General features: G+C 58.3%; 3 protein-coding genes across 3 annotated transcripts; all 3 read left to right on the top strand.

Annotated features, from left to right (window-relative positions):
- Positions 1 to 2,694: 2,694 nt before the first annotated feature.
- LSCM1_02204 (uncharacterized protein) lies at positions 2,695 to 5,646 on the top strand (the record flags this gene model as incomplete). The annotated part of the gene is made up of 1 exon (XM_067319790.1): positions 2,695 to 5,646. One exon carries the CDS (start codon positions 2,695 to 2,697, stop codon positions 5,644 to 5,646), a length of 2,952 nt encoding a protein of 983 aa, XP_067175165.1.
- Positions 5,647 to 8,282: 2,636 nt separating this feature from the next.
- Positions 8,283 to 10,013, top strand: LSCM1_02203 (uncharacterized protein; the record flags this gene model as incomplete). The annotated part of the gene is made up of 1 exon (XM_067319789.1): positions 8,283 to 10,013. One exon carries the CDS (start codon positions 8,283 to 8,285, stop codon positions 10,011 to 10,013), a length of 1,731 nt encoding a protein of 576 aa, XP_067175164.1.
- A 948-nt stretch (positions 10,014 to 10,961) lies between these two features.
- On the top strand, positions 10,962 to 11,798 carry LSCM1_02202 (uncharacterized protein; the record flags this gene model as incomplete). The annotated part of the gene is made up of 1 exon (XM_067319788.1): positions 10,962 to 11,798. The coding sequence occupies one exon, from the start codon at positions 10,962 to 10,964 to the stop codon at positions 11,796 to 11,798; it is 837 nt and encodes a 278-aa protein (XP_067175163.1).
- Positions 11,799 to 13,143: the final 1,345 nt, after the last annotated feature.

The following is a 13,143-nucleotide window of genomic DNA, read 5'->3' as shown; positions in this document are numbered from 1 at the left end:
CACTCTTTCTTTTTTTTCAAGGCCGCCCTCTCTACGTACGCCTGCCACTACCGCCCTTTCCCTGCAATCTCCTTCTGTAAAGCTTCAGGCACATCTCAACGCAGGACCATCACAAGACCCAACAGCAACAGTGTCATATATGACTTTTGGTGCGGCTTTGGTGGGTTTGCGCATCCCTCGGTTGCTCTTGTTTGTGTATGTGCGTGTGTGTGTGTGTGTCTTCGCTGATGTTGATGTGAGTTGTCTGATGATAGTTCCCTGTGTCTCAGTCCCCTACACATCGCAACCTGCGGACTGCGCCGCTCTCTCTCTGTGTTGCTGCTCAGTAATCCTTCGAGTCCCTCGTTGAGTGTTGCCTAACATTTTTGTCTTCTTTGTTTTTCTTTTTCAGGTCTGCACTCAGCAGCGCCACGCATCTCTTGTGATGCTGTTGTTTTCTGAAAACGTCATGTCGCCTGTCTTGAAGCGTGGTGCACGTACTTCTATGCGGTGGCCGCAGTCCTGTGACCGTATTGCCGTTGTGGCGGTGCCTTCTTGTGGGTTTTCCTGTCTTGAACGCCTTTTCTTCGCCCCCCCACGCTACAGCCTGCGAAGGCAGAGCGCGCGGGTAGAGGTGAAGCACGACGCGGCTCTTTGTCTGGGTGCAGCGGCATGACTTGCAGCATATGGGTGACGCGTGTGCGTTCTCATTCAACGAAACAACAAAAGAGTGCGAAGTGTGGGTGATCCTTCCTGCTCGTCACACAGCCTCGTCCATACAGCTCCCCCCCTCCCTCGCTCTCTCGGACGCGTGCACGCAGTAACCAGCTACAGTGCCGCAAATACATTCGCCACTCTCCGTGTCTCACATGCCCCACGTCGCGTTGCTCTCTTGTCTCGAAGTGAGGGGTAAAAGCGCGAAGCGTGCTGACCTTCTCCTGCTTGTAAAGCGGAGAAGAAAAAGGAGTAGTGCTGTGTCGCGTGCTCGCCATCGTCGCAAACTCCTCCTCGCTTCTTGTACTGTTTCTCGCCACGCTTTGACGCACACCGGACCGCGCTTTGCCCATGAGCTAACGCTGCCACGCCGCTCTCCCTCTCCCCCCTTCCCCTAGCGCCGCGTTTTCTCCGCAAGCGAGAGCCGCTGCCTCTTCGACTGCATCTGAACTGACTGTCGATCGGTAGAAAAGCAGCAAACGAAAAGAAGAAAAGGGGTGCACATAGGAGAGCCTCCATAAGGACACCACGTGTCCCTCAGCAATAATAAAACACTGCTGTGGTGGAAGGCCGCCACGACGGTTTCTCACGCACGCATACACACCGCCACACAGGCACAAGCGCTGCAGAAACACAAAAAAGGAAATCAGGAAAGCTGCTGAGGGTTTGTGGCTGCGCTTTCCTTTTTTGCCTTGCACGAATCAGCTGTTTCAGCTCACTTTAATAGACAGCAAAGAGAAGAAGAAGCGCTGAATTATCCATCCCTTTCGCCCCATTCACGGAACGGCGCGGGGATTCGGGCAGGTCAGTTTCGCGACTGGTGCACCTCTGTCAGCTTATCTCTCTCTCTGTATTGTTTTGGTCATTCTGCAGGCCGCTGTGCAGGCCCATTCCTCTTTTTTTTTCCTAGGTCTTTCCACGCGAGTGGAAAAAAAAGCGGGAGAAAACAGAGCGCACGTGCCCAGTCACTTCCCGCGCATCTGCGCCACAGCAAGGCAGGCATATCGACGTGCACATAAGCACCATTACGTTCTTACGCCGCACCGTTTCTCCTCTGCTGTCTTACCGCTGGGCTCTTCGTCGCGATCTCAGCTCCTCTCCTCGCGCCTTCCCCCCCCCTCTGCTCCTTGCTCTTTACCGCACCTAATACCCCCGCGTCCTCGACAGTCTTCCGCCGTTCTGTGTGGGAGGGGGGAAAGGAGGGCTCCTCCCTCCCGCCATCAGTTTTCGTGTATAATTTGCCTCTGCCTTCGCATATATATATATATGTGTGTGTGTGCGCGTGTGTGTTGGGCCTTTGTTTCTTCCGTTTTTTTTCGGGGGTGTCTGTTGTTCTTTCGTTTTGCTCAATACAGGCGCCTCACCCCGTCACCCTCCCTCTTTGGTTGGTCGTGGTCTGTCTCCTGCCGCCCCCTGCCCCTTCTCCGCCCAGGCCCCTCTTTAGCTCCTTCCCACCCCCTCCCTCACCCCTGTCTCCGTCATGCTTTAACGGACGCACACGTTCCTGCATACTCCTACATTGACGCCCAGACAGCCGCGGCCAAACATCCACGTCGGCACCTTTCTCTCTCTCTCCACGCCCGCCCCCTGCCCCTCTTCTGTAGTTCGACGTCTTTTTTTTTCCAGTTGTAGTTGTACAGGTTATCACCACACCACTAACGCCGTCCACCCCTCTCTGCTCTCTTGCTCTGTCGGGGCGCAGAGGGCGTCGTGCGGCTTAGCGCTTGTAAGTTCCATTGCACCTTTGGCGCGTCTGTCGGGCCCTTTCTTCTTTTTTTTCTTTCGTGGCCGCGCGACCGCGTCAGCAGCGCGAACCTCCGTTCCCGTTAGTTTTGTTGTGCGACACCATAGGTATTCGTGTCGCCTCCCTTCTCGCCCCCTTTGCCGCGGCGCTTCTGTGTCTGATTCAACCGAGACGGGCATAAAGCAGAATCCAAGGGCGGAGGAAGCAGCTGTATACGTGGCTGCATTCGTCTTTCCACCAGGCTCTCGGCATCAGGCATGAGGGTCTCGTACGGTACCCCACTGCCGCCTGGCCTCGTCGCTCCCACGAGGGGAGAGCTGCGTCTTCGCGTAGATCAGCTCATCCTAGACGATGAAGCCATCAACCACAGCCCTTTGGTGCATCTATTCGAGTCCCCCGGCTTTGACGGTGCCGCCGCACCAGCCGCACTTGGCGTGACAGAGGCCACCGCGGCGTTGCCCTCGCGGAGCCCGAACCGCTTCGTGGTGCCAGTCGACCACTGCTGCATAGGTCCTATTTTTTGGGGTGAAACACGACCCTCTGCGCAAGGGCAGCCAGCCACGCCACAGCTGCGGCGCGGCCCGGTGACAATGGTGTACCCAATCAAGATGGCGGCGACGCAGTTTGTGGCGTATTTAGAGCGCATGACGGCATCGCCGCAGCAGGGGGTACAGGTTGATGTGTTTGTGCCGTCAAGCTACAGCGGCCGTCCCCCTGTCACGGTGGGAAGGTGCAGAATCGCTCTTGACGCGCTCCAGCCTGGTCGCCCTGTGAAAGGGTGGTTTCCGGTAATGCACCGGCGTTCCCGTCTCTCTGTTGAAGAAGCAGGGTCGTGCAAGTTTTCGGAACTTCCCGTAGGCAAGCTAAAGCTCACAGTCACCGTAGAGTACTACCCGAGCTCGCGGCAACCGTCAGCGGAGCCGACGGCGGCGAGCAAGCACAAGCGTCACGAGGACAAAGATGGCCGTCGTGTACCACTTCCACAGGCCAAGACGCGCCGCTCTTACCGTCATCCTGGGCGCACTGGGGAGGACGCCGCGCACCCACCCACTGAGACATCCTCGACATCTGCAGAAACGGCCGCAGGCGAATCGTCTGTCTCCCTAGTCGCCCCATACTCCACAGAAACGACGCGTACGCGCAGATCTCACAGGCAGCACCCGGGTTACCACGGCACAGCTCTGCTTCAGAACAAGTCGGCCATCACACAGCAGCTGCTTCAGCAAGGGCTGCGCCTGCGTGCTCAGATGGAGGCGGCCGCTCGCGGCTTGAGCATCGACGATGCTGACACGTCGGTCGAAGTGGCAGCTGCCGGAGCGCGACGAGTCGGTCAGGGCCACGTGAACTTCGACGATGCAGGATCCGGCATGCTTGCGAAGGGCGTCGATGACATCGCCAGCGAGAGAAGCGACGCCGCTTACACGTCAGAGGGCAGTGATGAAGAAAAGTTTGCGCTGCAGATGCAAAAGGATGCCGAAGCACGCGACCGGCGGGGCGTGCAGCCGCAGGCACCACTATCAAACAGCTCGCCTTCCGTGCAGGCAGGAGCGGAGCAGCACCTAGTCCGTAGTTCAGCCGTCACAGCGGCGTGCGATACTGCGGTAGAGGTGCTGCCCATTACGAACAGCGGCAGCGTCCACGGCATGCAAGCTGCCGTGGAGCTGTGCTTCTCCAACTTCTCCTTTGCGCAGACCACCTTCACAGCGGACTTGCACAAGATTCGCATCAATGTCCGCCTTAGTAGCGACATTACAACCTTGGAGCCTTGCACTGGCTCTCTCTCGTCCTTTGTGCACCCTGTGCCTGTGCAGCAGCCGTCCATTTGCCTGCATTTTGACGTCTGCAGCTTTTTCGAAGATCGCAGTAAACTCGTTGTCGAGGCGTACAAGGTGATGGACGCGCGAGAGCTGGAGAAGGAAAGCGACGCGTGGGAGACGCAGGGGCCACGGCACGTGGCGAAGGAAGAGCTGCTCGGGCTCTCGGTAATCGGGCTTTACCACCAATCGCGTGCTGTTGTCTTTCGAGACCCTGTAGCCGACGTGTCCAACGTCTTTGCGCACCTCGAAGTACTGGTACGGCACCATGGTGCGGGCAGCACCACCACCACCACCCTGCTAGATTCCGCTCCTCCTCACCAGCGGCATCCACGATCGGCTAATCCCATCCGAGGTACTCCCAAAAGGCCCCTCCAAACGCCGGCAAGTGACTCCGCCCCGCTCAGCAGCATCCCCGCACCTGCTGAGGCCGCTCGGCCGGCGAAGGAGTCTAGCGCCAATACGTCGCTGCAGAGGTCCCCTGCTGGACTTCGCCGAGTGCAGGATGCATCGGCTGGAGAAGATCTCAGCCCCGTCTCAGTCGCCTATCCTCTGCACGCCTCGCAGTCCCCGGCGGACGAGTTGCCGTCCAGTGGTGTGAAAGAGCGGCGGCGCTTGCGCATTGTAGTGCACAGTGCCGTCGAGCTGCCGCGTGTAGCGGTGGCACAAGGTCGTCGCAGCGGTGGTGCAACGGGGAGCGGTGGTAGCCACTTCCCCATCGTGTCCGCACGGCCGCGCTCAATACCGGAGGTAGGCGTCGACGGCGCGATCAGCTACGCCGAGCCAAACTCCTTTGTCACCATTGAGGAGGTGTACCGTGTCGCAGACACGATGTGGACGAAACCAAATGTGGCAGCGTCTTCCTCATGCAGCGTCAGTGCGCCATCGTCTAGCAGAGAACTGATCCGCGACTGGTACGTTGACGAGGCGCACGGCGGCTTTTACGACCGCAGCGCTGTCGCAGAGGAGAGCAGCAACCCGGAATACAATTACGAAGTAATCGTGCAACTGCCTGAGATGACTGTACCCGCGGGTGGCTGTACAGCGACGGCCCCTGTGACGCACGGTCTGGCCGACGTGCTGGAGGAGCTACAGCTGAGCGTGTGGCACTCTGACCTTTCCCGGCACGCCTCCACGGTGAGTGGCGATGCCAGCGGCGGGAAAGGCAGCGCGCGCGGGATGACTTTTCGTCAGCGGGAGGAACACTTTTGGGAATGTGCGGCGTACATGGGCACATGCCGGGTCGACCTCCGCCCGCTGCGCTATCTCAAGACGCTGGATGGATATTACCGTGTCGTGTGCGAGCGGGCGCCCGAGAGCGTGGTAGGGCCGCTGTCGTCAGATATCGAATCGAATACGATCGGCTACGTGCGACTGCGCGTTTCCTTGCAGTGAAACAGGAGAAGCGGTGCACCAGGCATGTGCGGCAACGTCCTGCGATAGAGAGTCCGTGCCGAGGCCTTTGATTGGAAACTGTCACCTCTGTGACCATACGTCCCCCGCCCGCCCGAAGAGCAACAGTGGTGAGCCTCCTAGATGGCAGCAGCACATCTCTGCCCGCCTTTTCTTGTGCGTGCTCCTATGTGCAGGATTGCCCGCCATCCGCTAGCGATATGCCGCAGCGCAGAGGGAGAGCAGATGGCTTGCTCCCTGCTGCTCTGCCGGTATTCTGGAGACCCCATCTCACCTGCTTTTGCTGTGAAGGTGCCTAATACGCTTCGGGAGCTTCGCGGACCGCCCAAGGCTCCGAGCACGCCTCCCTCTACGAAGTGGTCTGGCGCCGCGCATCTCCCCCTCCCCCAACGCCACATGAGCTTCACACGTCGCCTGTCTACCGCTGCGTCATCGGCGATCGCTTGAGAAGAGCGGGCAATGATGCGCAGATGCCCAGTGCAAGGCAGGGGAGAACCTGGATAGCACCACCGCGGTCTCTAGACGCCAGTAAGGAGAGCTTCTTCAGCTTATGGGGTGCGACGGGTGTGGGAGGCGTGGCGTGCCGGCTGGGCAGGGCGCCTCACAGGGCCCTGGTCTGAAGCTGGCGAACGTGCTCCTCAATGCCCCCCGTGCATGCGCCTAGGCCGCCGCCACCACCACGACCGCCGTTGACGTTCCGGCAGACGTGACGGCTGGCGCCCTCGAGCAGGACTCTGAGGCAGAGCCCGCGCCGATCACGGGGTGCCGTCCGCGCAGGTCCGTGTGGCGCCGGTCGCACACCACGTCTCGCAAGGAGGGACGCGGAGTGAAAAAGCGAGAGCGTAACCGCGGTGCCGCCAGAGATAGATGAAGTGAGGAGTATGGGTATGTCTCCCTGCTTGTTTGTTGTGGTGCGGAAACGTTGGGAGGAGAAGCGCTGTTGGCTTTTTGGTATCGAGTCTGGTTGTGATTGGGGGCAGGGAGAAAAAGGGAGAAGAAAGGCGTACGTGGCACTTTTCGCGTTCATGGTCGCAGGCCCTCACTTCCTGTTGCCCTCGCTCCTATTTGGCTTCATTCTCTTGCCGGCTCGTGCCTTCAGTGCTCTTTTTACATGGCGCCGATTGTTACTACCCCCTCCCTTCCTTGTAAATCTGCAGCAGCGTATGTGCGTGTGTGTGTGTGCTTGTGTGCTTGTCTGTGTTTATGCGGGTGGCCACCTTTTACTGTCTCTGTTCACTGTGATGGTGTTACCCGGCGCACATATCTTCCTGTTGCTGTCATTAGTGTTTTCATCGCCGGCCTCTCCGTCAAGTTTACCGCTTGCCATCTTTGATGTTTAAGTAGTCCTGTGTGAGTGTCATACGGAACCCCTTTCGCCTCCTCCTCCTCCTCCCCCTTCCACTCTCGTCTCCTCTGCCCACGTTGTTATGCGAATATATATATATATATATACCCCGCGTTTCTCACCTATCCAGCAAATCAACGGTCTTCCTCTACGAACGTCAGCCTGAGATAGTGATTCGAGTCGAGGAAGGCTATGATAGCAGCGCAAGAAAAAAGGAGGAAAGCATAACATCTCTTCTATGCTTGCCCATGCGGCACAGTCACGAGACGACGCAGTCAAGTCGCTTCGCTCGGTGTAGGCTGCGAACCGCCCTTCTCTCCCTATGCTTGTTTCCTCATTGGGGGGTGTTCGGGTGAGATGCACGTCCATGCAACGGAAGGCGCGCCATCTCTCAATGGCTGAACCGGGAGGCAGGTAATAGTGGGACTCGTTGCTCGGCCGTTGCCCCACGCGCTTGAGGCAGAGCTTTCAGAGTGCCGCCTAGCGGCACGGAACCGAGTATCCATCGCCCCCTCGTCCCACAGGCTCCCCGCCCCCCCCACACCTCCCTTCAGTGCACCCCCCCTCCCCATCTGCTTTTGGCTGTTTCATTCACCTCTCTCCCCCTCTCCATTGCTCAACGCCTTACTATACGTTTTGGTGTTGGAAGCCTTTGACGTCGCCTCTCTGGTGAGCCAAAAGAGCCATCGGTCTCGGAACGCGCAGCGCTGAGGCCGTTTAGTGTATGAGGGGTGCACACGTACGCGAAGGAAAGAGAAATCAGCTAAGGTGGCTGCAACGGCAGGCTCCGCACGACCCCCTCCCTAACCTCTTCTTTTCTCGTCTCTGTTCGCCCGTGTATCTGTACCGTGCACACTCGAAGTATACCCCACCTACCCATATATGTTCTCGAATGGACGCGCCAACACGGCTCACAGCACTGTCCTGCGTCTCCCTCACTCCCTCGTCTTTCCTCGACGGCGTGCCCTGTCGCTATCGTCGCGCTGTGCGTCCTCGTGTCGTCATCAGCCTGAAAAGCACAGCCTTCGCTTTTGCTGAGAGAGAGGCGCGGCATTGAACAAGAAAAAAAAGAGCCGGAGCGAAAACGGCAGGAACGAGATCCTCCTCCCCTTCTCCTGCACCCCCACCCCACTAAGGGGTGCCGTTCTGTGAATAACATTTCCCCCGCCTCCTGAGGAAGGGGACGTAAGCGCGTTTCACTCCGCTGTCGCCGCCATCTGCGCATTCGGTGAGCCGACTCCCGCCCAGGGAGCTCTTTTCATTGTACAGGAGAATGAACGCCGAGGTCGTGAGCGTGAGCCCGCCGGCAACCACAGCGTTGTACGAGAAAGTGGAGCACTACCTACGCAACTGCACACGGTATCTGCACGTGCAGAATGAGATCGCGCAAGAGGTGACGAATGGCCTGGCTATGGCCGACAACTACTACGTATCCATTGCCGACCCGCAGGACCTGAGCTTCACGAAGCACAGCGAAAGTCTTGTCGACAAAGTTTGCAGGATGGCGTACAACTTTTTCCTCGGATTGTATGTGCAGGTAGCACTCCTCGTGCCCACCCTTCTGTTTCTTCTTTTCATAGCGGTGCGCACCAGCAGCTCGCCGACCTTTCTCCTCGTGCACAGCATCGTGATGAGCGTCGAGGTACTTTCGATATGGGCCTATGAGAAGAGCGCACGCTTCGTTGCGGGGCTCTGGTGGGAGCTTGTGTGGCTGATTGTGGGGATTCTCGTGGCCAGTATCCACACGCGCTACCCGGCGAACGTCTTCTGGGCTTTGCTGCTCGTTGTGCATTGGATGTTCCTTGCGCGCATCACCGTCATTCAGGTATCTCGGGCGCTGCGTGTGTTTTGCGCCTCTGGTCGTCGTTGCTACACTGCCGAGGGGGTTGTGTTGGACATGGCATACATTACTCGCAACGTGATCGCGATGGGATGGCCAGCAAGAGGAACGGAGGCCCTTTATCGAAACCCGTGGAGCGAGGTGGCGAACTTTCTCAACCGCAAGTACGCGCACCTCTCCTCTCATGTCATCACACTCTGCTCGGAGCGCTGCACCGCGCCGTTTTCGCAGCAGTCTACTTACCCTGTGGATGACCACAACCCAGCCGAGATGCCGCTGATGATTTCCTTTTGCTGCGAAGTTGCTGACTTCATTATGACTGACCCGTATAACCGAGCTGTCGCAGTACACTGCAAGGGTGGCAAGGGACGCACTGGCACAATGATCTGTGCGTTTCTCATGTACTCCGGCCTATGCCGCAGCGCCGACGCTGCCATGCGCCACTTCAGCCTGCTACGTAGCCGCATCGGTGCCCAGAAGCTGCAAGGCGTGCAGACTCCTTCGCAGGAGCGCTACGTTCGCTACTTCGAGCACCTCATCAATGAACAGCCTGGAATGAGGATCCCATCCCACCCACGTCGCGTTCGCCGGCTCGTGCTGCACAACATCCCGCCGCTTTGGGTGCGGCTCGGCGTTGAGCACTTGTGGATGGCCGTCCTTGTACGGCCGTGCACCGAGCGGCGCATCGTGTACCTGACCAACCGCTCCGTCACCTTCCATTCCGCGGTCCCGGATCCGAGCACCTACGGCTGGCGCACCCAAATCAAAGACCTTTTCCACAATGACGAGGAGGTGCTGTATCAGGAGGCGAACGAGATGGACGCAACGGAGAGTGGGAGCGCAGGCTACCTCCCAGATGAGAGGTCTTTTCGCGTTCTCGGAGCTGCCGGCGTCACGCTCGAGATGGCATCCCCATATGAAATTCCAGTCGTCGACGGCGATGTGTGCTTCAAGTTCTTCTTCTACAAGAACAACCCCAACCCGCTTCGTCCACCGGTGCAATTCTGGATTCACACCGGATTAGAGGTGCGGTCGACCATTCGGCTCGAGCGCCGCGACTTGGATGGGCCGTGCAAGGATACCAAGGGCGACCGCTACCCAGACGAGTTCGCGGTCGAGTTAGTGCTCGAGGATGCCCAAGGAGAGGTCAAGCGACGGGAGTGATGTCGTCACTGGTTGCGGGCCCACAGGGCCCTCCTCCTGCCATGCCGATGCGCTTGTGTAGGAGCAACAACGCACGCGCCTCTACCGCTTTCGCCAGCCAATATGTCCCCTCTGAAACTTCTCTATTGGCCGATGCATAAATCTTCTGTACCGCGTTTCTGAACCTTGCCCACGCCCTTGTAGGTGTCGCGGGATTGTTACAGGGCGTACGCCGTTGTGTGTTGGAGCGCTGTGGAGCCTGCGTGCCAAGCTGGAGCGGGGAGAGTATGCCTTGAATGTCTGCGCGTAGATGCAGTTGGCCGCTTGTGCGCCACGCCGGGGGAGTGCGTGGAGCAGCTCCAGCATCGATAGGAGGGGCACCGGTGCCAGTTATCTCCGCGACAAGGGTAAAGGAAGAGACCCTGGCACTCGGCAAAGGACATGGGGCACGGCGCACTCTCATCCCTTTCTGTAATCGCCTCGTCCTCAGCCGCTGCCACATGGTTTGGCCCTGTCCTCTCGCGAAGACGGCTCATCTGATGCATGCTCCTCATCCTGAATCGAAAATGCGCGTTTCTGCTGCCTCTCTCGATCACCGGCGTGCACAATCCTGGCAGCAGACCAGGGTGCATTATCACGTGTCCTCAGCGGAACGCGAAGGACGGGGCCCAATCACCCTCCGTCTCCTCTGCTTTTCCCGTTTCCTCTCCACCCCCAACCCCATCCCCGTCATCACCTCAAGTGCACTGGACGTTAAGCCTCAGCCCCCTTATCTGCGACCTTTGCTGCCTGGCCTGCAAGCTAGCGCGCCTTTGTACCGCTTGGCCGAAGCCTCTACTCTCCCGTACCATCACGGCACGAATCCTTCCCCTTCACCTTCTCGGTCATCTTTGCTTATCTCTCTGCAGTGACGAGCCCTACTCACTGCCTCTGAAACCGCCTCAGCGCCCCGCGAAACCTCCAGCTGCAATGCCTGTCTTCTCAGCAGGTGAGAACACCGTAAAGTCGGCCTACCACTGCGCAACCCTGCTCGGCAACTGGGATGAGGACCGCCGTCAGTTTGGCCAGCCGGTCCCTTCCACCGGCTGCATTGCGAAACTCGGCAGCACAACGACCTACAACACGTCGTACAAGGCTCTGACAGCTGCGCAAACCGCCGAGGCGAAGCCACCGGGCTACTTCGCCTCTGAAGCGCCACGTATTCTTCTCTTCCACCACGGTGACATCAGCAACATCGAGGACTACTGCTACGCCACGTCCGAGCTGGCCCACACGGACCGAAAAAAGTTAATCTACACGAATGACGAAGTGCTCGACATGCCCGGCGTCTCGAAGCGCCGCAACAAAACAGCGGCGCTGCAGCAGTCTACGAGGGGGTTTTCCGCCAGCCGCCGGGGCCACACTGGCGCCTCAACCGATGGCCTCGAAGCCGATGAGGTCTCCGCAGCGGTTCAGCGGGAAGCAGCCTACCTCCAGTCTATGGCCAGCACCGTGCGGTCTACCCCGTCCTCGGCGAGTCAGACGCAGGCCACCACAAGCGACTCACGCAGTGAAATGGCGGTGACCAGAGATAGCCGGAGTGACTATATGCCTCCACGGCTTCTACCGATGGGCCGTGTTGCGGAGCGAGAGCGGCTACTCACCACCAAAAACGTGTCCATCGACGCTACTGGAGTGTACTTGCTCGATCACCTGGCCGCCTACCCACTGACGAGCAGCCAGTGCGTCGGCGAGCTGACGAAATCGTGCGATAACCCGATGCACAAAACAAATCTTCGGGTTCACTACATGGAGGACGACTACTAGCAGCAAACGTGAACGCTCCAGCTTTGTCGTCGTGCGCACCGCACCTCTCACTCGACGGTCATCTCTGCAATGTGTTAGAACTGCTTTACCTTTAGGCGCGCCCGATTTTGTGCTTCAGGGTATCGAAGACCCAGGCTCCAGCGCTTGCGCGAGCGGTGCCTCCTCTGGGACTGCTGGTCTTGTCACCGCTGCCGTTGATGTGTGCCTGCACGTGTGCATGTGTGTTTTTTTCGTCTGTATGTCGCTGTTGTTGCTAGTGCTCGCTTCTTCTTTTTCTTTTTTCCCATTATGTACCATTCACAAAAACATATATGTCAGTTTTTGCACCCTCTATGCCGCATCGTCCATCTCTGCGTCGTACGCGCCCACACCCACCCACGCCCCTCCCCCTTTTCCGCACCTCTGCAGGGGCGGTGACCCCTTTCCAGTCCGCTTGTGTGTTCGTCTCCGTGCTTCAGTGTACGAACGAGAATAGTGAAGAATAGACATGCCGTCTGTCGGGAGGGGGGGGGCGTTTTTTTCCTCACTGTAACTCCTGTTGGTCAGGCACCCTCATTTGGGCCTCTGTGTGGTGTACTGTCACCCCCGCCGCTTCTGTCATGAGGGATGAAAGCGCACATTATGCAACATGCACGGAAACGGGGGATTCTCAACACGCGTGTGCCGCTGCCGCTAACTTTTCTCTGCTGAAGACGGAATCGCACGGCTGCCAGCCCCATCGGGGCAAAAAAAAAAAACGGCAACGTCACAAGGCATACGAAGGCGGCATATGCATGCACACAGCAGACAGCTCGTCGTCTTCATGTGTGAGACGACGCACCCTCTCTCTCTTTTCCAGCTCACACCAGCACGCCCTCCTCTTCGATGGTCTCTCTCTCTCTTGCTCGCACATGCTCAGTACTTACTACCATCGTTGCAGCGGTCCCGTTATTTCTTCCCGCGACGTGCACCTCTCACCGAAGGGTACCCCCCTCTCCCTCCCTCCCACACCACCCCTCACCTCTTCGCTCGACCTCGTCTTCTTTCACATCATTTGTTTTTCGGCGCATCCTTCACCTGACCTAATCCTCTCAGCAGACTAACTATTGCTTTCGAGATTTTCTCTCTCTTGCTCTCTCTCTTCCCGGCCCACGCCGCACCTATCCCATAATTCCTTTCGGTGCCCTCGACTTTACCTTGCTTTACGTGCTCAAGCACTACACCGTTACCTGTTGCATCATTTTCTGTTTATTTGTTTTCTTTCTCTGCGCCGCCACTGCGCTGTTTTCGTGTATTTTTGGTTATGCGCTTGGCTCAAAGCGCTTTGCAACTCTCTGCGTTCTTCTCATTACCTCCGTTTTTCCCT

The sequence above is a fragment of the Leishmania martiniquensis genome, chromosome 34, assembly GCF_017916325.1.
Source record: "Leishmania martiniquensis isolate LSCM1 chromosome 34, whole genome shotgun sequence".
Taxonomy (NCBI): domain Eukaryota; phylum Euglenozoa; class Kinetoplastea; order Trypanosomatida; family Trypanosomatidae; genus Leishmania; species Leishmania martiniquensis.
Note: the sequence above shows the minus strand (reverse complement) of the source record. Positions and strands in the feature narration are given on the sequence as shown.